At 38.9% G+C, this 27,359-nt stretch overlaps 3 protein-coding genes across 4 annotated transcripts in view; 2 read left to right on the top strand and 1 right to left on the bottom strand.

The window, feature by feature from the left end:
- yeats4 (YEATS domain containing 4) overlaps nt 1–27,359 on the top strand; it is a 120,802-nt gene that overhangs the window by 4,541 nt on the left and 88,902 nt on the right. Inside the window, exons 7-8 of one of the 2 annotated variants that reach the window (XM_057855355.1) lie at nt 3,262–4,852; nt 13,522–13,679. In XM_057855355.1, the coding sequence (XP_057711338.1) occupies nt 3,262–3,431 (170 nt within the window). In that variant the 3' untranslated portion in view covers nt 3,432–4,852; nt 13,522–13,679. Of the gene's footprint in view, nt 1–3,261; nt 4,853–13,521; nt 13,680–27,359 lie in introns of those variants that run through there. The other variant, XM_057855354.1, reaches the window with a different exon arrangement.
- On the bottom strand, nt 4,531–26,883 carry dcp1b (decapping mRNA 1B). The gene is made up of 10 exons (XM_057855353.1): nt 26,500–26,883; nt 21,494–21,534; nt 21,223–21,350; nt 13,774–13,840; nt 13,531–13,666; nt 9,528–9,623; nt 9,006–9,450; nt 8,755–8,939; nt 8,489–8,671; nt 4,531–5,749 (listed from the first exon to the last, which is right to left on the bottom strand). The coding sequence occupies exons 1-10, from the start codon at nt 26,656–26,658 to the stop codon at nt 5,693–5,695; spliced, it is 1,497 nt and encodes a 498-aa protein (XP_057711336.1). The 5' UTR covers nt 26,659–26,883; the 3' UTR covers nt 4,531–5,692.
- cacna1c (calcium channel, voltage-dependent, L type, alpha 1C subunit) overlaps nt 14,987–27,359 on the top strand; it is a 241,530-nt gene continuing 229,157 nt past the window's right edge. The window contains exon 1 of the mRNA XM_057855351.1: nt 14,987–15,385. Coding sequence (XP_057711334.1) covers nt 15,262–15,385 — 124 coding nt within the window. The 5' untranslated portion in view covers nt 14,987–15,261. The remainder of the gene's footprint in view (nt 15,386–27,359) is intronic.

Raw genomic sequence — 27,359 nt, 5'->3', positions numbered from 1 at the left:
ACGATTCGATTAAGATTCAGAGGCTCCGATTCGATTATAAATCGATCATTGATGTCACCCAAACCCCCCTTTTAATGTTTTGTACATTAGTTCCAAAATAGTTTAAAAATCCTATTAGGCTAAACCAAACTAATATTTAAGTATCAAGTTAACAGTTAAAAACATTCAATAAAATATTCAAGTCCCCATTCTGTATTAGCAGCTTTAAACTACATTCAATTAATTTAATGATGTAAATCACCCGTTAAAGTTGATAAAATTGCTCCCGTTATTCCATAATTTCCCTTCTGTCTACTTACAATATGTCAAAGTTTTAAAACTGTTTCATTATTCAAAGATAGATTCAAGTCAAGATTTTTCTGATTTAGTAGTATTTCAGATAAAAAGTTATTTAGGTTCGCTACAACGGAGCCTTCTAGAGAAGTCTACTGCTTAAAAATGGCGGCTGTTTACAATGCGGCAACCACTAAACGGCAAGCCTGTCGTTTCGTTTCTTTTTATATCTTTTAACACCGCAGTCGTCTGTCATTTAGCATTTAGTTCTGCACATATGTGATATCTACTATAGCCGTATGTGGCTGTATGTTTGTAGCAACTGGGCGTTGTTTGAACCAGCTGTCGGCCGCAGTCAGGTAATCTTGTTTTTTTTTTTTTATCTTGTTTTTTTTTTTTTATCTAGCTGCATGAGTTAAACATGATATTTACTCTCGGACCGTTCCTCACTGCGTCCTGAAGACCGCGCTGACTGTGTTTTAGTTCTGCTTTACCTGGTATAATTCAATAATCGGAATTTGGATGTTTGTGAATCGTTCTCGAATCTTCCACGGCCGAATCGCGAATAATCTAAGAATCAGAAATTTCGCACGCCTCTATTAACTAGCCACGTTGTCTGCCTCGTTAACAACGTTGTAGTATTTGTTTTACCATCGCTAGACACACTAAAGCAGCTTGAGTGAACTCTCGTAGCCGGTGGGAAACGTTCATTACTTACCTTAAATTTTGTGTGAAGTGACGGATGATGATTACGTAAATGTGAAATCATGTTGGAGGTGTTACCTGCACGTCAGCTGACCTTTCTCCTCTAAGCCGCATCCGACTACTTCTTTTCGGGAGCCGAAATATTACCATACTAGCGACTTTTGTCTGTTTTTGCGGGGGGAAAAAGCTCAGTTGTAGTGTCACTGACAGACACAGGACAGAGCAACAACTGCAAGGGGATGGGTGAGCACTGCCGCTCCAAGCCACAGATTTGTTGCTACATTTTTAGGACGTCAAAAATAGCTAATACCGTAACTCCGGTATGACGGAAAATTTTAGTGGTTTTGAAACCGTGACGTTTTCATACCACAGTAGGCTATACAGTGGGGCAAATAAGTATTTAGTCAACCACGAATTGTGCAAGTTCTCCCACTTGAAAATATTAGAGAGGCCTGTAATTGTCAACATGGGTAAACCTCAACCATGAGAGACAGAATGTGGAAAAAAAAACAGAAAATCACATTGTTTGATTTTGAAAGAATTTATTTGCAAATCATGGTGGAAAATAAGTATTTGGTCAATACCAAAAGTTCATCTCAATACTTTGTTATGTACCCAATGTTGGCAATAACGGAGGCCAAATGTTTTCTGTAAGTCTTCAAAGGCTTTTCACACACTGTTGCTGGTATTTTGGCCCATTTCTCCATGCAGATCTCCTCTGTCGTTGGGCAACACGGACTTTCGGTAACACTTTATAATAACTATCCGTTTTACTAATTAATAGATCATTTGTAAACTGCTGATAAAGGATTTATTGTTGATTTGTGAAGTATTTGTGAACAGTTTGTTAAGCATTTACAGGGTGTTCTTAATCTGAAACAGTTTGTGTAGAAACGTTTCAAGTTTTTGTGTGTACCATTTGGCATTTCTATCTTTTCAGGTTAAGAAATGCCGTTCACTTCAAAAGAAAAGGCATTTTGATAAGGCATTTTGCAGGGAGCGCTCATGTTGCACATTTATGAAAATCTGCCATAGAACCAACAAATATTTTTACTTTTCTTTGTGTATTTAACCAATATAACTTATGACCTTCAACATAAAGTGTATATAGTTTTATTAAGATCCATCAACTAGCATGTGCATTTAGAATGGGGTCAACCATATTGGAACACCCTGTAAATGCTTAACAAACTGTTAACAAATACTTCACAAATCAACTATAAATCATTTATCAACAGTTTACTAATGATCTATTAACTAGTAAAACGGATAGTTATTATAAAGTGTTACCGGACTTTCAACTCTCTCCACAGATTTTCTATGGGATTCAGATCTGGAGACTGGCTAGGCCACTCCAGGACCTTGAAATGCTTCTTACAAAGCTACTCCCTTGTTACCCTGGCTGTGTTTTTCATTGGGTCTTTCATCATTGTCATGTTGAAAGACCCAGCCACGTCTCATCTTCGACGCCCATCTTCAACGCCCTTGCTGATGGAAGGAGATTTTCACTCAAAATCTCTCGATACATGGCCCCATTCATGCTTTCCTTTACACAGATCAGTCGTCCTGGTCCCTTTGCAGAAAAACAGCCCCAAAGCATGATGTTTCCACCCCCATGCTTCACAGTGGATATGGTGTTCTTCGGATGCAATTCAGTATTCTTTCTACTCCAAACACGAGAACCTGTGTTTCTACCAAAAAGAAAAAAAAATTTTTTGGTTTCATCTGACCATAACACATTCTCCCAGTCCTCTTCTGGATCATACAAATGCTCTCTAGCGAACCGCAAACGGGCCTGGATGTGTACTTTCTTCAGCAGGGGGACATGTCTGGCAGTGCAGGATTTGAGTCCCTGGCGGCGCAGTGTGTTACTGATAGTAGCCTTTGTTACTGTGGTCTCAGCTCTCTGTAGGTAATTCATTAGGTCCCCCCGTGTGGTTCTGGGATTTTTACTCTCCATTCTTATCATTTTGACACCACGGGGTGAGATCTTGCATGGAGCCCCAGATCAAGGGAGATTATCAGTGGTCTTGTATGTCTTCCATGTATGTCTTCCCCCCCCCCCCCCCCCCCATTCTGTCACTCAGGGTTGAGGTTTACCCATGTTGACAATTACAGGCCTCTCTAATCTTTTCAAGTAGGAGAACTTGCACAATTGGTAGTTGACTAAATACTTATTTGCCCCATTGTACCTTGAAACTGGTAACCGGCACATGCCTGCACACAGGCGTTTGTCACACTGAGGAATAATTTATTATTGTGTGTGTTTGTGTGTGTGTGCAGTCGGCGAGCTTGAGCAGAGGACCAAGGAAAAAATGGAGGCAGCCAAGAAGAGGACAAGTCAGGAGATCGCTGAGCTAAAAGACAAGCTGAAAGCCAGCAGGGAGAACATCAACCACCTCAAGATGGAGATCAGAAAACTGGAGGACGATGGAGATCACAAGGACCACTGAGTGATACCCAGTCTCACACGTCACATCTGCTTTTCATTTTTTTTGGGTTTGTTTTTAAATGTGGCCATGTAGGAGGTAGATTTAGGTGTTATTATTCAATCCAAAAAAAGTCACTTCAATTAAAATGTGTTTGAATGCAAAATGAAATTTGAAACTCAAAATCATTTGAACTTTTTCTCAGATTTTATTTCATTTTTTATGCTTGAAGAAGTGACTTTTTTGATTGGAACAACTTTTTTGATTGAAGTAATAATGTCTTGCATTGGGTCAAATTTTGGTTAGGACACTTGCGTCTTTATTATTCAATCAAAAAATAAGTTGCTTCACCCCACCAGCCTACTTGGCGAGTGGTGGCCATGATTCTTGCTTCATCAAGCTTAACAGGCTCACGCCATTGGCGTAGCCACTTGTCACTCAAACATGTCTGACCAATAGCAAAGCGCAACATTTGTCTCAAAATGATTCAATAATAAAAAGTGCATTCAAAACTTTTTGCACTCAAAAAAAGTGACACTTCAATCAAAAAAAAAAAAAAAAATTCAAACATATTTTTTGGAGGATTAAATGATTTAGACGCAAATGTCCTACCCATAATATGACCAAAAGAAAAAATGGATTGCTTTAATCAAAGAAAACATAATTTTCAATGAAAAATTAAGTGTTCAAATGCAAATTTGAAAGTTTTTTTTTTTCACATTCAAAAAAGTTTTTTCAATGATTTTTTTTTTTTTTAATATTTTGATTTTTCTTTTGAAAATATATATTTTTTTGTTTGAAGCAACTCATTTTTTGATTGAATAATAATGTCCTAGCCAAAATGTGGCCCAAACGCAAAACATTACTTCAATCAAAAGTCGTTCCAATCAAAACAAAAAGAAAAATTGTTTTTTAAATGCATTTTTTTTAGTTTCAAATTTATTTTTGCATTCAAACGCAGTTTTTTATTGAAAATATAGATTTTGATTTAAGCAACTATCTTTTTGATTGAATAATAAAGACAAATTTACCTCCATATAGATGTTTACTTTCCCATTAAATTTTTTTTTTTTTTTACATAAATGTCTTTTCTGAAGTATTTTTTAAACTTCTGAGAAGTACGTATGACTTGTATTATTTTGCTTTAAATATAAAGCCAACATTTGAAAAGCATTACGATTTCCTGCAGTCTTTGAATGCCACATGACAGCAGGAAGTTCACCTCCTGTTTCCAATTCTCATGGATTATCACTAGTGAGCTGCTCAGTCTGTCAAACTGATCAGCCATTTAACTTGAAAAAGTATTATTTTGTTTGTTCTTTCTTCCATTCTTTAAAAAGCAAATATACCCAACAGATGAAAGGGAAAATAATTTAAAAATACAACAAGTGGAGAAAGTAAGTGCACTTTTCACTGGTGACATTGCAAAGGAGGACTCAATGAGGGTGAGTACTTTACGCCATTTGTGTGGTTCATGGAGAATTATTTAGGATTGGTGCTATGAATTAAGTTTTCTTAAAATTTATATTTGTCATCGACATTGCAGAAACTAATGAAACTCACATGTGCGTTGTAACAGCCTCCAATGAAACCGCATGATGGAGAATTCCCATAAAAAATATTGACAACACTCACAATGTGCATTTTTCGGAACATTTAATAGAAAATTTTTCAATATAGCTCAATTACAACCAAACATCCCTGACAAACTGCGTGTAAAAACATCTTCAACCATGTTAAGATATTTCTATTGCAAAACATTCAACTTGGAAAGCTGATGGGGTTGTCTAACCTTGCATGCTGGTTGGTTGGAAGTATAAAAATATGACAAAAGATTTCATTCAATGCTGACAATGTAAAGATGACAATTATTGCTTATTTCTGTGAAGTGGAATTTTCACAACTATGTTTTATTCATATGATGGAAGAATTTCAATGTAATTCTTTGTAAATTTCAGGGGCAAAAAAAACAACACGGCTCTCTGCAAGCAAGATACAGCTTCGTCAAGTAATATGAAAAATAACTAAATGACACCTTACTTAAATGCAACCAAGTAAATATCAAAATAATAGAACATTTTTCGGCTACCTTTTGTGCCAAAGTGTAGAATTTTTCAGTCCCAAAAATGAAATGCTACATCAACTCGAAGTTTCTTTCCTTCATTGAGAGTGAACTTTATTCCACACTTGTCATGTCCTATGTAAATGCCTTGTTGCAAATGTTGCATCATTGTTCAAATTCATCATAACGGCTTTTTCCAGAAGGGTCCTCGCTCTGGTGCTGGTTAGCAAAATTGCCCCACATAGGTCTCATAGATGGTGTCCAGGAAGGAGTTGTCTGTCTGAAATACATATAACACTGTCACAAATCCAGCTAATGTATGAATTTTTCTCTCATACCCAAGGGCGTCACTAGACCTAATGGGGCACTGCAAGTGAGCGAAAAGATTTTTTTTAGCACTTATCTATCATAAAAACTCTGAAATAGTGCTTTAAACTACATATGATTAGGGCTGCAGCTATCGATTATTTTAGTAGTCTGTTAATCGATGAACTAGTCAATCCGAATAATCGAGTAATCGGAGAAGGAACATAAAAAATTAAAATACCTGAGGTGAGCCTCAAACGGTATAAAAAATAAGGATCTAAAGACAAAAGAACAATTGGCTTACTTACGAAGCAAAAGTCTGCTAGCTTAAATGCTTTAATGCTAACTTTTTTTTTTCTTTTTTTTTTTTTTTTTTTTAACAACACTCCTAACAAATGCTTCTAACACATATTCCCACAACAAACGGCTAAATATACCTGTAAGCCAAATTACGAATCAATACAAACCATTACAGTGCAACTTTGATTAAATGAATACTCGAAACTGCAAAATTTAACTGGCTAACTTACATAGCAAAAGTCCGCTACCTTAAATGCTATCATAAAATGCTAACTTTTTTTTTTTTTTTTAAATACAATCTTCTTAATAGTTCAAACACATACAGTGCCTTGCAAAAGTATTCGGCCCCCTTGAATCTTGCAACCTTTCGCCACATTTCAGGCTTCAAACATAAAGATATAAAATTTTAATTTTTTGTCAAGAATCAACAACATGTGGGACACAATCGTGAAGTGGAACAACATTTATTGGATAATTTAAACTTTTTTAACAAATAAAAAACTGAAAAGTGGGGCGTGCAATATTATTCGGCCCCTTTACTTTCAGTGCAGCAAACTCACTCCAGAAGTTCAGTGAGGATCTCTGAATGATCCAATGTTGTCCTAAATGACCGATGATGATAAATAGAATCCACCTGTGTGTAATCAAGTCTCCGTATAAATGCACCTGCTCTGTGATAGTCTCAGGGTTCTGTTTAAAGTGCAGAGAGCATTATGAGAACCAAGGAACACACCAGGCAGGTCCGAGATACTGTTGTGGAGAAGTTTAAAGCCGGATTTGGATACAAAAAGATTTCCCAAGCTTTAAACATCTCAAGGAACACTGTGCAAGCCATCATATTGAAATGGAAGGAGCATCAGACCACTGCAAATCTACCAAGACCCGGCCGTCCTTCCAAACTTTCTTTTCAAACAAGGAGAAAACTGATCAGAGATGCAGCCAAGAGGCCCATGATCACTCTGGATGAACTGCAGAGACCTACAGCTGAGGTGGGAGAGTCTGTCCATAGGACAACAATCAGTCGTACACTGCACAAATCTGGCCTTTATGGAAGAGTGGCAAGAAGAAAGCCATTTCTCAAAGATATCGATAAAAAGTCTCGTTTAAAGTTTGCCACAACCCACCTGGGAGACACACCAAACATGTGGAAGAAGGTGCTCTGGTCAGATGAAACCAAAATTGAACTTTTTGGCCACAATGCAAAATGATATGTTTGGCGTAAAAGCAACACAGCTCATCACCCTGAACACACCACTTGTTGTTGATTCTTAACAAAAAATTAAAATTTTATATCTTTATGTTTGAAGCCTGAAATGTGGCGAAAGGTTGCAAGGTCCAAGGGGGCCGAATACTTTTGCAAGGCACTGTAATCCCACAAAAAACAGAACAAAAAACTGCTAAATATACCTATAAGCCATATTACAAATGCATTAAAAACCATTAGCTCAAACAAAAACTTTGCGAATGTTGGTCTTAACAGGGAGCATCTGGATTCAGCCATGAAAAATGAGTTATGTCATATTCACTGAACACAAATTCGGGTCCATTTTGCAGTAAATTGAGGGGCTTGAGATATTGATTTCGAGTGATGACGTCCCTCTAACCCATCATTTACTGCAAAATGTGTTATGATCGTGCTAGTTATTAGGACACCCCTCTGTTATTGAGAGACTTGGTATGCTCCATTAGCCGCGAGAGCTAAACTGAGGAAAAGCTATGAGTGACGTCACCACTCGAAATTAATATCGCAATAAAAGCATAGTACTTATATTCTATGTAAACTAGTTGTTTTGTATTATTTGTTATTTGTATGTTTTGTATTATTCAATTAAAAAAATTTGCATTCGTGGCAGTTTGCATTCGTGCTGCGAGCCATTTGCTGTCGTGTTGTGGCAATTGGGGTTCGTGTTTTTTCCAATTTGGAATCGCGCTTTAGGAATTGGGGATCGTGTTGTGGCAGTTTGCATTCGTGCTTTTTTCTTTTGCAAAGCGTTCGCAATTTGGGTTCGTACTTTTTTCTATCTGCAAAGTGTTTGGACTTTGCATTTCGCCTGACACCTCTCGGGCACCGTAAAAATAGGTTACACTTCGTTGTAGTTATTTAGCAACCATGTTTTTATCCCACATTATGATGTTACAACACATCAGAACGATTTTCTAACTTGGGAACTACGATCTCCAGACACACATGAACGCAGCATACCTCCCCAAGGTACTTCGCGGAAGTATCAACTCAAAAGTTACGTGCATAAATTACCATATTAAGGAACCATGTGCGGATTGTGTATATAGAGATTAATTTGGCACATTCTGTAGCTTATGCTATGTAGATTTAAACTCCAAAGTATTTTATTTATTTTTTTACTGGTGAAATTTATACATGAAATATGTCTGGCAACGCCCGTGCTCGTACCTGGATCAGGTGCAGCAAGGCTGCCTGGAATTGGCTTCTGGTCAGAACTTTGCTGTCCTTCTGAGGCGAATAAGCGGACTGGGAGTCGGGCTTGGCGACGTCCGATTTCACCTGAGAGAAGACGCTCGGGGAGAGCAGCATTATCGGGGACACGGGGGCGGGGATCGTCTGCGGGGAAGATTCCTAAATGGACCACACGGGTTTTTGATCCGTTTATAACTCGCTAGCCATGACAACAGGTGGCACCGGTTCGTTTTTAGACCAACCTGAAACTGCAGAGTCACTTTCGGACTCGCCGCGTTCAGGCTCGCCGGCCCCTGGAAGCGGGGGGCCAGGGCAGGGCTGAGGCGTGGCGGTACCATCGAGGCCTGGTTCTGCTCCTGTTGGACCAGCTGCAGCTTGTGGACCAGCTCGTGCGGAGAAAGCGCACCGGGGACATGGGAAGCGTCACCTGCGGAGGTCAAACCAGTCATCTCATCGGCTGAGTCAAAATGAATTGGACGTCCAGATAACTAACCTGAATCCAGCTGCTGCTTGGAGTGGATCAAAACTGGTTGCTGGTGAGAACACTGCGCTGAACAGCAAGGCTGGCTTTGGAACAGCCTCTTGATTGGATCCACTTGGTGGTGATGGTGGATCTGATGGTGGTAGAGGTGAAGATGGTCCAGCAAGACGCCATTGTCGCACAGTCGCTTCTCCGGCGACTCTGACAGCGTCTGGAGAGCCTCCCCCGGGACGCATCTCTGAGCCTGCATGAGTTTCTGGATTGCCGGGCAGTGCTGAGGGAGGTGTCCTGAAGTCGCTTCAGGTGTGTCGTACGTGAGTGTGCGCGCAACTGGAAGGCGAGTTACTTTTCGTGTGACGGGGGCGGTAGGGGCGAAGTCAAGTTGTGGTGGCCGCTCATTTGGAGAACCGAACAACATCGCCAAAGAGAGTGGCTTGGACTCTTTGGCGTCATGTTCCTGAAGATGAAAAGCAAAAGATAAGTGCATTCATGGCGGAAGTGCCGATGAGAAATTGGCTTGACTTTTCACCGTACAGTGGTGGGCTTGACTGGGATGGGTTTGATGAGGTTGGGCTTCCCGAAAAGGACGCCGCTGCTACCAATTTCCTTCGGCTCTGAAGTGGATTTCTCCTGTCGCGCAAAATGACATTTGTTGCAAAAATACAGGTAGTCCCCGGGTTATGAACGAGTTCCGTTCCTATGCTATTCGTATCCAGAATTTCCGCGTAAATCAGAATGAACCATTTAAGTACCCTTAAATACCCCATAAATCTCAGAACAACTGTTTGAAAGTATTGTTTAATAATGGAGGATACACTGCCCTCTGGTGGCAGCGTTAGGTCTAACTGGACTCTCACCTTTCATTGACTGATGAGCTCTCATACGTCTGACATGCGCTCTGGTTTAGCTTACATAAGGCTGAAAGTTGTTTCTGCTAATATATGTTTGTGTATAAATTTTAAGTTCAGAGCTACTGTTTGTGGAGTTTTGTGTGAGTGACTTGCTCTGACCTGGCAATAAGGACAGCTGCGCTCTGGTTTGGCCCACATAAGGCTGTAAATTGTTTCTGCTAAAATATTTTGTGTATGCATTTTAATTAAGTTTAGAGCTACAGTTTGTGGAGTGCATTTGCTGATGATTTGGTTTTCAAAAAACTAACCAAAAAGTCCAAAGGTATTGTATTTCATTTAATGATGGAGGATACACTGCCCTCTGGAGGCAGCGTTGGTTCTGGCTGGACTGTTGCCTTGTATAACTGCAAAGCAGACTCATACGTCTGACATGCGCTCTGGTTTGGCCTACATAAGGCTGTAAGTTGTTTCTGCTAATATATGTTGGGTATGAATTTTAAGTTCAGAGCTAGAGTTTGTGGAGTTTTGTGTGAGTGACTTGCTATTAGATTTGTAAATACGTTAGCATTCGTAGCACTTAAGCTAGCGGACTTTTATTAGGCTAATTTAATCTACTAAATTTACATATTGATCAGACTAGATGGACGTTTGAACACCAATTGTTTTGTGTCAAGTGTTAAATTGTGTGTTGTTTTGAACATAAGTGTGTGTTACAGCTTTACAAATTAAATTAAAAAGCTTCAAAAAGCACAATTGGCTTATTTGCTGTCTGTTAAGCTGAACAACTTCCCGTTTAGTGAGGACAGAACACATTATATGAACAAAATTAAGTAAAAAATTAGACACTGTGAGGTAGGTATGCAGCTATCGATTATTTTAGTAGTCGAATAATCGATGAACTAGTAAGTTCGACTAATCGGATAAGGAACATAAAAAATTAAAATACCTTATTGGCCTCAATATAAGACTGTGTTTTTTTGCATTTAATTAAGACTGAAAAAGAGGGGGTTGTCTTATATTCGCGGTCTAGACATTATTATGGAGCCAGATATCTTTCAAGCGATGTTCTGTCATGACAGATCTCAGCTACTCTCAAGTTTAACTAGTTTGCATGATTTTATTACAATTTTTTTCCTTATGCAGATTCGTTTCAAGATTCAGTTAGACTTCACTTTGATGGTTAATGCAGTTATTGCAATTTTGTTGTTTTATCACAATAGATTGGTTTATTTACATTTCAAAAACCAGAAGTCATTCATTTACGAATGTGATTGCACTTTAGTTTACATATTTACAGAGGGGCAAATAAGTATTTAGTCAACCACTAATTGTGCAAGTTCTCCCACTTGAAAATATTAGAGAGGCCTGTAATTGTCAACATGGGTAAACCTCAACCATGAGAGACAGAATGTGGAGAAAAGAAACCCCATAAAATCACATTGTTTGATTTTTAAAGAATTTATTTGCAAATCATGGTCGAAAATAAGTATTTGATCAGTTCCAAAAGTTTATCTCAATACTTTGTCATGTACTGTTTGTTGGCAATGAAGGAGGCCAAATGTTTTCTCTTGTAACTCTTCACAGGATTTTCACACACTGTTGCTGGTATTTTGGCCCATTCCTTCATGCAGTTTTCCTCTACAGCAGTGATGTTTTGGGGCTGTCGTTAGGCAACATGGACTTTAAACTCCCTCCACAGATTTTCTATGGGGTTGAGATCTGGAGACTGGCTAGGCCACTCCAGGACCTTGAAATGCTTCTTACGAAGCTACTCCTTAGTTGCCCTGGCTGTGTGTTTGGGATCATTGTCATGCTGAAAGACCCAGCCACGTCTCATCTTCAATGCCCTTGCTGATGGAAGGAGATTTTCACTCAAACTCTCTCGATACATGGCCCCATTAATTTTTTTCCTTTACACCACAGGTGTCAAACCGATTCCAGAAAGGGCCAAGTGGGTGCAGGTTTGCTTTCCAACCAATGAAGAGGACACCTTTTCACCAATCAGATCTTTTTCATGTGTAATCAGTTAAACTTTGTCAGGTGCTGCTTGTTTCAGTCGGAAGTTAATTGGTTAAGCTCTCTGCACGGTCTCGGTTGGAAAAAAATCCAGCACTCACTTGGCCCTTTCTGGAATCGGTTTGACACCTGTGCTTTACACAGATCATTCGTCCTGGTCCCTTTGCAGAAAAACAGCCCAAAAGCAGGAGGTTTCCACCCCCATGTTTCACAGTGGGTATGGTGTTCTTCGGATGAAATTCAGTATTCTTTCTCCCTCAAACACAAGAACCTGTGTTTCTACCAAAATGTTCTATTTTGGTTTCATCTGACCATAACACATTCTCCCAGTCCTCTTCTGGATCATCCAAATGCTCTCTAGCGAACCGCAGACGGGCCTGGGCGTTTATTTTCTTCAGCAGGGGGACACGTCTGGCAGTGCAGGATTTGAGTCCCTGGTGGCGCATTGTGTTACTGATAGTAGCCTTTGTTACTGTGGTCCCAGCTCTCTGTAGGTCATTCACTAGGTCGCCCGTGTGGTTCTGTGATTTCTGCTTACTGCTCATGATGTTATTTTGACGCCACAGGGTGAGATCTTGCATGGAGCCCCAGATCTAGGGAGATTATCAGTGGTCTTGTATGTCTTCCATTTTCTAATAATTGCTCCCACAGTTGATTTCTTTAGACCAAGCGTTTTACCTATTGCAGATTCAGTCTTCCCAGCCTGGTGCATGCCTACAATTTTGTCTCTGGGGTCCTTCGGCAGCTCTTTTGTCTTGGCCGTAGTGGAGTTTGGAGTGTGACTGACTGAGGTTGTGGACAGGTGTCTTTTATACCGATGATGAGTTAAAACAGGTGCCATTAAGCCAGGTAACAAGTGGAGCCGTTAGACCTCGTTAGATGAAGTTAGACCTCTTTGACAGCCAGAATTCTTGCTTGTTTGTAGGTGACCAAATACTTGTTTTCCACTCTAATTAGGAAATTCTTTAAAAATCAAACAATGTGATTTTCTGTTTTTTTTTTCCACATTCTGTCCCTAATGGTTGAGGTTTACCCATGCTGACAATTACAGGCCTCTCTAATCTTTTCAAGTAGGAGATCTTGCACAATTGGTGGTTGACTAAATACCTATTTGCCCCTCTGTAAATGTTCAGATATTAAGATTTGAATGAGGCAAAATAACATGCTTTTTCTCTCAAATATATTGTTATAATCATTTGTTTCGGATGTACTGTAATTATTTTCTATATAAAAATTAGTTTGGTGTTCCAAAAGTCTTTTTTTCAAACTTGAGTCTTGAAAAAGAGGGGGTCGTCTTAAATTCGGGACAATACGGTATAAATAAATGAGGATCTATGTACAACAAACTGGCCAATTTACAGAGCAAAAGTACACTAGGTTAAATGCTATAAAATGCTAACTTTTTTTTTTTTTTTAATGATGCTCTTAAAAAAAACATAACATATAAACTAAGTTACGAATGCATTAAAAAAAATTACCTCAAACAAAAACTTAAGTTGGTCTAAATGGGGAGCAACTGGATTCAGACATGTAAAATTAGCCAGACTAGAGGGCAGTGTATCCATGCAAATCAATAAACCTAAATGCAAACACAAAACTCTAAACCACTAGAGGGCAATGTTTGCTTTCTGCTATCTGGATGACACGTGACTTTCCTGCAGGTGTGTTACCTTGTCGTATTGGCTATGAGCCTTAGTGAGCATCTGGATGATATCTACCACCTGCCCTTCACCCTGATCGCCGCCTGCACCTTCCCCCGAGGGCAGCCAGCCGCCCTGCCCCACCGCTTGTTCCAGCTGAGTCAGACTACACATACACACAACATTTAAAATGTAATCATCTTGCGTAATTAGGTTAAATTTGACAGACCGGCGAGAGCTTGTCAGCGAGCCAAGTCTGACGCAAGCGCTTACGTTTTCATCCTCTGGGCGACGCGCTGGCAGTCGGCCTTGTCGTAGAACCAGATGCCGTGAATGACCACTGGGGAGAGGGAGAGGTCCGCTTTTTCAATAGCATAAATAGCAACAAAAGGTCCACCAAAATCAAGTTAAGACGCGTAATAACGAAAAGTGGTCACTTGATGGCGAGCCGAAGGTCAGCAGACGACGGAATGAGATTGTCGGCGTGCCGCGCGGCCTCGCAATTTTGCCGATGAGTCATTTCTCAAGCGGCCGTCAAATACGTGACCCAAATAATGCAGATCAACAACACCAAAAAGGTGCACACAGCAAACATGCAATTTAAAGCAACGCTAGGTAACTTTTCAACCTTTATGAAATATTTTCATAACATTTATGACAACACAGTGCTGGCCAAAAGTATTGGCACCCCTGCAGTTCTGTCATTTAATGCTCAATTTCTCCCAGAAAATGATTGCAATTACAAATGCTTTGGTACGTTGTCGCGCCGGTGATGTTTCTGGGTTATATTGTCCTATCGTGTTGGTCCTCATTAGAGTAGAGAAGACGGAGTAAATATAATCTACACAAAGAAACTGTAACCCGACTGACTCACAGCCTCGAAAAGTAAGGGTTACATTACATCAGAAACTCGTTCGGTACGCCTCCGTTCCGAACCGAGCACCACGTACCGAAACGGTTCAATACAAATACATGTACCGTTACACTCTTAGTTATTACTATTCGTCCTTCTCACAGCCGCTGGAAACCGAATTGTTGTTTAATCCATCTGCAGGCGATCAGGAGATTGATTTTTGATTGATTGATGATTTTACGACACTGTGTTGTTTTTTCTAAGGCAAAACACTACCGCTTTTGTCCACCGGCGTCGCTAAAATTGACCAAAACTGGGAAGTTACCATGTGTTGTTTTAAGTCAGGTTGACTAGTTGATTAATCAGTTCGAACTGTAGTCCGCGAAGAATAACTCCTGTTTCCCTCCACGCGACGTTCATGTTTACACACGAGACACAGTTGGCCACCAGTGAGCCTGGCCTAGCCCCCGGGTCACCCAAGATGGGCCTGGGAAAAAGTCGGCCCAGCACCAAATAAGTAACTGCAGCGGGACGCTGGCCGGCTGAATCACGAGCACTTTATGAGCTCGCTCGGATGAACGGCAAAGAGCTGTAAGATGGTCGTGTCACAGAGGAGGGGGGGCATGTGAAAGAGTGAGGGTGGGCTACTAGCTCCGGATAGATAGGCTTTGAGTCACTTTACAAAGATGTTGTGGACTGAGAGAAACGACTGCATGGACTTGAAGTTACTTGAAGAATTAGCATTTTTAAGCTGATTTGAGCACCGGTTTGCGGGGTCGTGTTTACACTTTACTCCTGGAATAAACATCACTTCCTGCTTTGAGGAATGCGCTTGAGGACTTTGAGAGAAAAGACCTGCAGATTTTGGACTCTAGTGGCAGTGTCAACTCATAAAGCTGCTCGGAGTCATGCTTAGGCAACTTTTTAGCAGGAAACCCAAACACCAAAGGCTTCAGGAGGAGCCTGAGGTACGGTTTAAAGGCCAGTTGGTGTCGGAGACCAACTTGGGGTACACGTATTTACCACCCGGAGGTGAGCTTTCGTCATTGAATTCTTTTAGAATCTATGGGAATGCCGATTTTTTAATATATATTAGGACTGCAGCTATCGATTATTTTAGTAGTCGATTAATCGATGAACTAGTTAGTTCAAATACTTGAGTAATCGGATAAGGAACATAAAAAAATAAAATGCCTGAGATGAACTATTGAACAATTGGCTAACTTAAATAGCAAAAGTCCGCTAGCTTAAATGCTATAAAACGCTAACTTTTTTTTTTTTTTTTTTTTTTTTTTACAATGTTCTTAAATGGTTCAGACAGGTATTCCCCCCAAAAACGGCTAAATATACCTATAAACTACTTTACGAATACATTCAAAACAAACATTAGCTCAAACAAAAACTTGGCTTATGTTGGTCTTAACAGGGAGCAGCTGGATTCAGCCACGTGAAATGAGGCAGACTAGAAGGCAGTGTATCCACCGAAATCAAACTACATGCGAACACTTTCAAAACAAACCATTAGTACGCCATTTTAATTAAACGAATACTCGAAGCAGCAAAATTTAATTCGAATCTTTTTTTCTAATCGAATACTCCAGTTAATCGATTAATCGTTGCAGCACTAATATATATGTAACTTCTAGTGGTATAAAGATTTGAATGTATTTGCAATTAATTAGGGCTGTCAAAATTATTGCGTTAACGGGCGGTAATTTTTAAAATTAATCACGTTAAAATATTTGACGCAATTAACGCACATGGCCCGCTCAAACAGATTAAAATGACAGCACAGTGCAATGTCCACTTGTTACTTGTGTTTTTTGGAGTTTTGTCGCCCTCTGCTGGCGCTTGGGTGCGACTGATTTTATGGGCTTCAGCACCCATGAGCATTGTGTAATTAATGACATCAACAATGGCGGGCTACTAGTTTTTTTGACTGAAAATTTTACAAATTTTATTTAAACGAAAACATTAAGAAGGGTTTTAATATAAAATTTCTATAACTATACTAACATTTATCTTTTAAGAACTACAAGTCTTTCTATCCATGCATCGCTTTAACAGAATGTTAATAATGTTGATGCCATCGTGTTGATTTATTGTTATAATAAACAAATACAGTACTTATGTACCGTATGTTGAATGTATATATCCATCTTGTGTCTTTCCATTCCAACAATAATTTACAGAAAAATATGGCATATTTTATAGATGGTTTGAATTGCTATTAATTACGATTAATTAATTTTTAAGCTGCAATTAACTCGATTAAAAATTGTAATCGTTTGACAGCCCTACAATTAATGACATTTTACGGTTTTTGACTGCTTTTTACATTTGGCCCTCAAGTGTTATGACTTAGCTGCAACATAACTGAAATGACTTTTGTTCAAGGCTACGTTTAAGTCAAATATGCTGCAAGACAGTCGCATGCTACTAATGATGAGTTGTTATTCCAAAATAGGTTTCACTCAAATATAACTTATCCTATGGACAAGATGTAATTGCATCAAGTATAGGTACTCCAGCCTGTATTTCTAATGTCGAAAATTAGAATCCACCATCAACTTGGTCTTTAACAAGCTTCCTGTCAAATGGCCGGTTGTCAGGCAGGCTAATGACTAGCTGGATGTCCATTCCTCATCCGCCTTCCTGTATCTCTGCCGTCTATTTTTAGCCCGGGCTGCCACTTAGCGCCAACCGCCGTTCCCGGACGTCACGGCATTGCCGTGCGCGACGTGTTTGCTTAATGATAAGATTCCACGGCGGAGGTCGTGGCACACGGCCTTAAATAGTCTGGGGGCTCAGATGTTAGTTAGCTGATGGAGAATAAAAACAGCCAAGAAGCAATGTTTCCTCGAATTTCCCATGAGACACACAAGCTCTCTAAGGACCACCGTGAGCAACATCAGATGTGTACGCTGTGGCCACACACCACAGCAATTTTCATTAACTTTTACGCCGGCGTCTCCTTGATTCTGTGGGCCATAACGTCTATTGTACTTGTCATTAATACATATTTGTTGGCTCGTATGTAGACAAATAGTAGCTCTTTCATTCAGCACTGTCGCATCGTAACTAAAGGAGTTTTCTCGAGGTGACTGAAAAAATCCAGTTGACGTTCGCGACATCTTGCACTTGCGATGTGTCGTATAATCCATTTTCCCTCAGAATTGCATCGACAAAATTGTATCACAATGACAAGGTAGGGGTAGAAGAAGGTGTAGAACACCAGTACAGGAGCATCCAGTCCTTAGGAGGTGACTACAACCCCAAGCAAAAAGTATGGAATCACCAGTCTCTGACGAGCACTCACTCAGACATTTGATCATTTAGAACAAACTCTGATAAAAAGCTTGAATTAAGTAATGAATTAGTTCAAAAGTGCAACTCTTTAGCATTCAGAAACACTAAAAGAAATGAATAAAAAACATTGTGGTGGTCAGTAAATGTTAATTTTATAGAGCAAGTGCAGGGAAATATATATGGAATCACTCCATTCTGAGGGGGAAAAAAATGGAATCAAGAGAAACAAATAACAATCAAAACACATCTCTAGTATTTAGTAGCACCACCTCTGACGTCTATGATAGCTTGCAGTCTCTGAGGCATGGACTTGATGAGTATTCTTCATCAATTTGGTGTCAACCCTCTTTAATTGCAGTTGCCATACCATCATTGCAGGTCGGAGCCTTGCTGTGGACCTTTTTTTTTTTTTTTTCCCCAATTTCCACCACAGGTTATCAATACGGTTGAGATCTGGGCTATTTGCAGGCCATGACATTGACTGGATGAGTCTTTCACCAAGGAATGCTTGAACAGTTTTAGCTCTGTGGCATGATGCATTGTGATCTTGGAAAATGACATATTTTCAATTGAAGGGATAAGAAAGCTGTCTAAAATTTCAATGTAAATCTGTGCATTTATTGAAAATTTAACCACAGCCATCTCCCCAGTGCCTTTGCCTGACATGCAGCCCCATATCATCAAGGACTGAGGGGAATTTTGATGTATTCTTCAGGCAGTCATCTTTGTAAATCTCACTGGAACAGCACCAAACAAAAGTTCCAGCATCATCACCTTGTCCAATGCAGATTCGTGACTCTTGACACCTTGTCCAATCCAGATTCTTGACTCTTGACAAAGTGTTTTGATTGTTATTTCTTTGTTGTTTCTCATGATTCCATATATATTTCCCTGCGCTTGCTCTCTAATACCCCTTTCCCACTGGCCAAAAAACCCGTGTCAACCCACTAACAATCACCTCGGTTCTGATCGTCATGCAATGTGAAAGCAAAACCCCGGGTCAACAGTCAACACCCTAATCTACGTGGTGACGCAGGCTCTTACGTGATGCGTCATAAAAAAATGCCAGTCGCCTCCCATTTAACACGCCCCGCAACCGTAGTTACGTCGATGCTAACAACAAAGCTAGTAGAAAAAGAAGAATCCACATCGCCTACGTTGCCCCAGCACTTTGAGCGCCTTGAAAGGTGGAAAAGCGCTATATAAGTATAACACCATAACAAGCAGAGTGTTGATCCTTTGCCGCATTTCGACCATTTTGAGGGCAGTAAAAAGCATGAAAACAGGACACAAAAGCCAATTGCTAGTGGGTTGCATCGGCTTGGAAAAAACGCGCGTTGACCCATTAGTTTCAGTGGGAAAGGGGCATAAAAGTAACATTTACTGACCACCACAATGTTTTTTATTCATTTCTTTTAGTGTTTCTGAATGCTAAAGAGTTGCACTTTTGAACTAATTCATTATTTTTTCAAGCTTTTTATCAGATTTTGTTCTACATGATAAAATGTCTGAGTGCTCGTCCGAGACTGGTGATTCCATACTTTTTGCTAGGGGTTGTAGAAGCAGTGAATTATGCGGAGTCTAAAGATGCGTCCCCATAAATAGGGGACATGGATTCAGAGGAAGTGGAAAAAAATAATTTGTTCTTCTGTTTTCACATACTCCGACAGCCACTCCATCTTAAAAGAACTGCATTTCTTTTTTACTTGGCTTGATGGGTGTCGTATCGCTGCCTGTTCCTTTCGCTATAATAAGGGGTTAGCATTTGCATTAGCATGAATTCTGCTGCACTGTTGTTAGCTAGCAAACCTGCACGGCGCGTCGAGTGAGGGCACATATGCGCAACACTGTCAATGCTATGATTGGCTGCGTAGCGTATGTGAAGTGAAGGGAATCGTATTATTGCCTAGACACCTGTTGCTCATTGAGTTAGGTTGCAAAATGGTACAGCAAAAAATTTTGTTGGTCTAATTACCGTATTGGCCCGAATATAAGAGGGTGTTTTTTGCATTTAATTACGGAAAGACTGAAAAAGAGGGGGTCGTCTTATATTTGCGGTCTAGACATTATACCCATTCACGACGCTAGATGGCACCAGATATCATTGAAGCGATGTTCTGTCATGAAAGAGCTCAGCTACTCTTTTTAGTTTAACCTGTTTGCATTATTTTATTGCAGTGTTTTTCCTTATTCAGATTTGTTTCAAGACTACAGTTAGAGTTAGACTTCACTTTGATGGTTAATGCAGTATTTGCAATTTTGTTGTTTTATCAAAATGGATTGGTTTTTTATAGGTCTGTCAAAATTATTGCGTTAACGGGCGGTAATTAATTTTTTAAATTAATCACGTTAAAATATTTGACGCAATTAACGCACATGCCCCGCTCAAACAGACTAAAATGACAGTACAGCGTAATGTCCGCTTGTTACTTGTTTTTTGGTGTTTGGCGCCCTCTGCTGGCGTTTGGGTCCAACAGATTTTATGGGTTAGTACTATGAGGGAGCATGGTGTAATTATTGACATCAACAATGGCGAGCTACTAGTTTATTTTTTTATTGAAAATTTTACAAATTTTAATAAAACAAAAACATTAAGAGGGGTTTTAATATAAAATTTCTATAACTTGTACTAACATTTATCTTTTAAAAACTACAAGTCTTTCTATCCATGCGTCGCTTTAAGAGAATGTTAATAATGTTAATGCCATCTTGTTGATTCATTGTTATAATAAACAAATACAGTACTTATGTACCGTATATGAATGTATATATTCGTCTTGTCTTCTCTTTCCATTCCAACAATAATTTAAAGAAAAATATGGCATATTTTATAGATGGTTTGAATTGCGATTAATTACGATTAATATTAAAAATTAAAATAATTTTTAAGCTGTAATTAACTCCATTAAAAAATTTAATCGTTTGACAGCCCTAGTTTATTTACATTTCAAAAACCAGAAGCCATTCATTTACGAATGTGATTGCACTTTAGTTTACATATTTAAATGTTCAGATATTAAGAGTTCAATGAGGGAAAATAACATGATTTTACTCTCAAATACATTGTTATAATCATTTGTTTAGGATGTACTGTGATTATTTTAGTGTTCAAAAAGGATTTTTTTTTTTTTTTTTTTTTTTTAAACTTGAGTCTTGAAAAAGAGGGGTCATCTTATAATCAGGGCCGGCTTATATTCGGGCCAATACAGTAACTAGATTATATCGGTTCTAAAATTTGATAGTAACATTTCATTGCTGTATCGAACTGGCCAATAAGCAAACCCTTACTATCAAACTGGATTGGCCGTCAGTTAGTGAATAGCTCAGTGGAACGTACACGTGTTTGCATTATCAACGACCGCCACGACGCATCTAATCTCCGGCAGCCGCCACGCGAGTGCTGACGAGCTCTCATTTAGTTGCTCGGACTGATAAAGAACGACTCCTTAAATGGAGATTCAGTTTCACCGTTTTGATTCCATTGAAAGCAAAATGTCAGTCACGGAACACACAATGCTTGGTATTACACAATATGTACAATATTGGTTTTACGATCTTACGGCGTGCATTGCGGTACAGCAGAAATGGGTCCTGGAGTTGGAAGTCCAAGTCTTTGGTGATGGGCTCAGTTAGGTTCTCCATGCTGAGTCTGTTCATGATAGTGAAGCCATGTGTGGGAGAGGCCAACCTAAAAGTTTTGACAGTTGCTCTCAATCTCAAACTTATAAAATTGATTAGAATATATAGTTGTTTGTTTGTGTATTAACATTTGGTTGAACCAATTGAACCTTGTGTGGACAAATAAAGGATTACGTTTGTAGGTGCAGATACCTCGTATAGATGAACAGAGTTCCCTCCACTTCAGTTTTTTCCTGAAAAACACATACTGTATATGTTAGTATGCTTGTTGTTATTATTGGTTACATTTGCAGATATGCACGTGCTATAATGAAGGTGCTTGGAAAGAGAAATAAACCAAATGATCACTTAAACAAGGAAATCACAATATCCTATTCCAGGCGAGTTATGTTTAGACAGGGTTTCTCCAGCAAATCTCATTTAATGCTTTTTAATGCCACTTTAAACAAATTTAATGCCAATGCCCGACTGCAAATGCACAAATTGTAATTGTCTCGATATTGTCCAACTCCAAAAATCCGACACAGATATCAAACCAATACCGATAGATGCAGTCATGGACGGGATACTTTGATAATGATAAATGTAACAACTTCAAGGTTTTCCAATAAACATTCTGTGAAAAATAAGAGAACAACTTCAACTGAAGTTATGCTTATATTAAACTACTATATAGTTGAAATCAAAATAGTACAAAGATCCAATATGGCCCTGCTATATCACATATGGCTCACACAGTGCTTCTGGCTCAAAATAACAAAGGCACGCAGCTTCAGTCAAGTGAATGAAGTATATAATGAGTTTATAAGCAGAGGTGGGTAGAGTAGCCAAAAATTGTACTCAAGAGTAGCGTTACTTCAAATTAATTAGGGCTGCAGCTATCGATTATTTTAGTAGTCGATTAATCAACTAGTTAGTTTGAATAAACGGATAAGGAACATGAAAAATTAAAATACCTGAGTTGAGCCTCAAATGGTATAAAAAAATAAATTAGGATCTATGTACAGCAAAAGGCCAATTGGCTAACTTTCATAGCAAAAGGCTGCTAGCTTAAATGCTAAATAATGCTTTTTTTTTTTTTTACAATGCTCTCAACAAATGGTTCAGACATATATTTCCGCAAACAATAGCTGAATATACTTATAAAATAAATTATGGATGCATAAAAAATGGCTCAAAGCAAAATTTTGCTTATGTTGGTCTTAACAGGGAGCAGCTGGATTCACCCATGTAAAATGAGGCAGACAAGAAGGCAGTGTATCCACCTAAATCAATAAAACTAAATGCAAACACTTTCAAAATAAACCATTACAACGCCACTTTAATTAAACGAATACTCGAAGCGGCAAAATTTAATTCGAATCTTTTTTTTTTTTTCTAATCGAATACTCGAGTTAATCGATTAATCGTTGCAGCACTAAAATTAATATAACTCAAGTAAAAGTAGTCATCCAAAAAATGTACTCGAGTACAAGTAAAAAAGTATTTGGTAAAAAAAAAAAACTCAATGAGTAACATTGTGAGTAACTGCTTGTATATATATATATATATATATATTTTTTTTTTTCTTTCCCAACAATGGCATTTGTTTTCTCAGCACAGTTTTCTATATGAACTGTTGGAATCTGACCTTTTAGCCAGATGGCTGGAATCTAGCCAGCCGAACCGTCGGACCCGCGCTGGCGCTGTTCCAACGACCCGAGCTGATGAAACCCCGACAACCCGGCCAAAAGGCTGAACTCCGTGTGTTCACTTTAGTCTAAACCCCTTGTACTGACTTCTTTTTGAATTCTGGAAAAAGGCTCGAAACTCAAGTTGACAATTTATTCCGAGTCTAAAGCAATCGTACAGAAAGGCAAAACTGCAATAGACCCAGGCGAGAAGGCAGACTGTTTCCAGGGTCTCCATATCACAAGTCAACAAAAGATTCCAGCGAAAAAATGACAACAATCAGTTAAACGTTGTCATTTTGAAGGGTCTCACAGGGCGGCCCGTGGGCAGGAAGAGGGGTGTGTTTGGGTCTTCTTCTGTTGCAGATTTGAGCAGTCAAGTTCATGTGTCACCTTTGTTGGATCATGGTTAATGAAGCAAACTGAGGTGGGAGGTTTGGCGTGCCTCACTGTCTGAGAGGCGCTGAGCTATCAAACTTGGAGTTCTTTTTGTTATCAGGTGTTGTGGTAGTACAGGACGTCCCGCCATTTGTTCTGGACTGTCATGAAGAGCTGATAGCGGGATTTGGTGTTGCAGGCGTGGGCTTATAGATGTCTTGCCTATCACCTGGTGGTGAGCACCAATTTTCCTCAGTAAGCTGCATGACGCGTTGGGCTTCCGTGATCAGAAGGCATCATGTATCTCTTATGCCCTATGTCAAATATATTCTACTTGTTCCTTAAACTATTATATAAATGCTATTTATTTTATATTGTGTAAGAGTAATACAAACAAACAGTAAATATGAGAAAAGATACTATTCCTTAAAATGATAATGTATAATAACCCATTACATAAACATATTAAGCCAAAGAAATACAAAAAAAATAAAAAATAAAATAAAAATCACTGAATTCCGGTGAAAGACAGAAAATGACAGAAATAAAGCATTATTCGTCCAAAGAGCATGAGTGCCCTCTAGTGGAGAAAATAGTTCCTAGTTCGCATAGTGAATACAGTAGTTTCTTCATGGTTAATATTATGAAATTAAAAGGATCATATCGTGGTCAATCGGCACCAAATAAAGACTCTGAGAGAGATTAAAATCCGTGCTTTTGAGACATGTTGAGAGAAGCGCTCTATGTCAAATACTTTTTTTTACGGCGCTTTAAAGACGCAACTTGATTGAACAGGCTGGCGTGATCATAGAATGGTAAGCTTGCGTCTGATTGGTATATTTTAGTCATGTGATTATTGTTGTGAGGTCTCATTGGTGAGCTACTTTTGGCATCACTGGCAAAAAGAAAAATCAAATATGTACAACCCCTAGCAAAAAGTATGGAATGACCAGTCTCGGACGTGCACACTCAGACATTTTATCATGTAAAACAAACGCAGACAAAAAACTTGAAAAAATAATGAACTAGTTCAAAAGTGCAACTCTTTAGCATTCAGAAACACTAAAAGAAATGAATAAAAAACATTGTGGTGGTTAGTAAATGTTACTTTTATCGAGCAAGTGCAGGGAAATATCAATGGAATCGCTCCATTCTGAGGAAAAAAAATATGGAATCATGAGAAACAAAGAAATAACAATCAAAATACATCTCGGAGGGAATTTTGGATATTTTCTTCAGGCAGTCATCTTTGTAAATCTCACTGGAACAGCACCAAAAAAAGTTCCAGCATTACCACCTTGTCCAATGCAGTTTCTTGACTCTTGACAAGGTGATGATGATTTCTTTGTTTCTCATGATTCCATATACTATTTCCCTGCACTTTACTGACCACCACAATGTTTTTTTTATTCATTTCTTTTAGTGTTTCTGAATGCTAAAGAGTTGCACTTTTGAACTAATTCATTATTTTTTCAAGCTTTTTATCTGAGTTTGTTCTACATGATAAAATGTCTGAGTGAGTTCTCTTCCGAGACTGGTGATTCCATACTTTTTGCTAAGGGTTGTAGAATCAAGAGGAAATATGTAATTACTCTTGTGTAGTCCGAAGTAGCGGAGTAAGAGTAGCGTTTTTTTCTTCACAAATCTACACAACTAAAAGTATGGCTTAGTAAAATTACTCTTCCAAGTACATTTTTCTCAAAAAGTTACTCAAGTAAATAAAGATGTCCCGATCACGTCATTTTAAAAGTATCGGAGTCGGCAAAAAAATACCGGACATGCCTTTTTTAAAATATATATATATATATTTTAATTCGTTTTCTAATTGTATTTAACGTTACAGACAAAATGTCTTACATTCATCCAGAGTCTTTAGTTTTGGCTTAAAGTAGGGCTATCAAATTTATCGCTTAAACGGCGGTAATTAATTTTTAAAAAATTAATCAAGCAAAATATTTAATGCAATTAACGCATGCGCTGCACGACCCACTCACGCATTGTCACGTTCAATCTATAATGGTGCCGTTTTACCTATGTATAGAGCTAACAGGCAGCGTAAAATGAGTAGAGAGAATTTTGGCAGTCTTTGGAGCCTCTTTTTAATTGGCTAAAGCCTTAAAATCCCTCTCTCAACAATTAGAAATATCGTGGGAAGCAATGTGGGGCAGAACGGTAGTGGTTGATCTTTTCCTTAACACCCTATGTTACTTCCCAACGCAAAGATATATCAATTGGTGCCACGATGCACAGTCATGGTTTCACTTCCCATCATGCATTTGGACAGAACAGTTAAATGGCTACAGTATCAATTACTGAAAGCTCAACAAATACACTAGATGGCAATATTTAGTCACAATATACAAAGTCACATTTATCCTTTAAGAATTACAAGTCTTTCTATCCGTGGATCCCTCTCACAGAAAGAATGTTAATAATGTAAATGCCATCTTGAGGATTTATTGTCATAATAAACAAATACAGTACTTATGTACTGTATGTTGAATGTATGTATTCGTCAGAGTTTTATTCATTTTTTTTCTTAATGCATTGCAAAAATGTATATGATCGGGAAAAATTATTGGGAATGACTGGAATTGAATCGGGAGCAAAAAAAAATCGGGATCGGCAGATACTCAAACTAAAACGATCGGGATCGGATCGGGTGCAAAAAAACATGATCGGAACAACCCTACAAGTAAATGTAATAGAGTACGTGTTACTACCCACTTCTGTTTATAAGTCAATATTTTTACATTATTTATTGTTCATTTCATGTCTGCAGGATGAATGCAAATGGTCTGTTTACATAACAAATCCCAAGCATCTTAGTTTGAAGACATTTCATGGTCAATAGGAAAAACTGTTGTGCTAAGCTGTGACCAGCCCTTGTACAAAGGCAGAAGGCTTATTTTTTAAACCGTCAAGTTTACATAATTTTTCATGCCTCGAACATTTAGTTTGTTTTTAAAGGCCTAAATTTTGACATAATCCATTTAATGACTTTTAATGCTTTTTAATGTCCTGCATAAAACCTTTATTTATGAATGAATCAAACAAACAGGCCCTTTTCTTTGCAATAACTTGACACAGAATGGCAATGAGGTTGCAAGTGATGACGTCTCATTTAAAGCTGACTTGGCTGCGTCTTACCCACTCATTGGCTCTGTTGTTGTAAGTGTACAGAGCCACTTGGCTGGCTACGTCCAAGATATTTTTGATGTAAGGATCGTGCCTCTGCAAGGCGGCCAGGCTGATGTCGAGCCCTTTGGCCGTCAGACCTCCGCCGCTGTCGACGCAAATCGCCGTCATTGTTCCCTATGGAGATCTTAGCTCGCCCCTTAGCATCGGCGGCTAAAAAGGCACAAAAGAAGGAAATCCAAGCAGAAACTGAAGACGGGCGGGCGTAATAGTGTGAAACGCGACGCCAGGGAATGTTAAACTGATTGATCGAAAGCTAGATTTTCCAAACAAAAACAAAAAAAATCGGCGGGATGGTGATGTGAGCTGTTCTAATGTCAACAGGGAAATTGTAAACAAGCGGGCAGGCAGGAGTAATCGAGCTCCACCTCAGGATAAATAATCAGAACGGAATAATCGATTGTTTTAAACATAGGCGGAGTTTGACTTTTGGGGCATGGGGGGCACAACATGTTGATGACCCCAAAACGCAGTGTCAACAATAAAATTAACTCACAAGCATAGGAGGGGTTTGACTTTTGTGGCGGGGGGGGGGGGGGGGGGGGTTACAACATGTAGATGACCCCAAAACGCAGTGTCAACAATAGATTTAATTTACAAGAATATTTATAATAATAAGTTAACAATGAATGTTTTTTGTTTCCCATCATTCTTGAGGGAATTCTAAATTAGGCTGCTTAGGCAGTACTTTTTGCCAAGATCGTCATTCATTAAATATAGTACACCGGCCGGTGATGTGCCAATGTAGTTACCCCAGTCAAAAATTGTATCCACTGGGCGGAGCCATATGGAGGTAGAATTTTGTCTTCATT

The sequence above is a fragment of the Corythoichthys intestinalis genome, chromosome 13 (genome assembly GCF_030265065.1).
Source record: "Corythoichthys intestinalis isolate RoL2023-P3 chromosome 13, ASM3026506v1, whole genome shotgun sequence".
Lineage (NCBI taxonomy): Eukaryota > Metazoa > Chordata > Actinopteri > Syngnathiformes > Syngnathidae > Corythoichthys > Corythoichthys intestinalis.
Note: the sequence above shows the minus strand (reverse complement) of the source record. Positions and strands in the feature narration are given on the sequence as shown.

Excerpts from the sequence above, each read along its gene's own strand:
- dcp1b (XM_057855353.1), bottom strand. The coding sequence starts at position 26,658 with ATGACGGCGATTTGCGTCGACAGCGGCGGAGGTCTGACGGCCAAAGGG. Across the intron at positions 13,841-21,222 it reads GCTGTACCGCAATGCACGCC|TGGTCATTCACGGCATCTGG; the intron begins GTAAGATCGTAA and ends CCCTCTCCCCAG. Across the intron at positions 9,451-9,527 it reads TCCCAGTCAAGCCCACCACT|GAACATGACGCCAAAGAGTC; the intron begins GTACGGTGAAAA and ends TTTCATCTTCAG.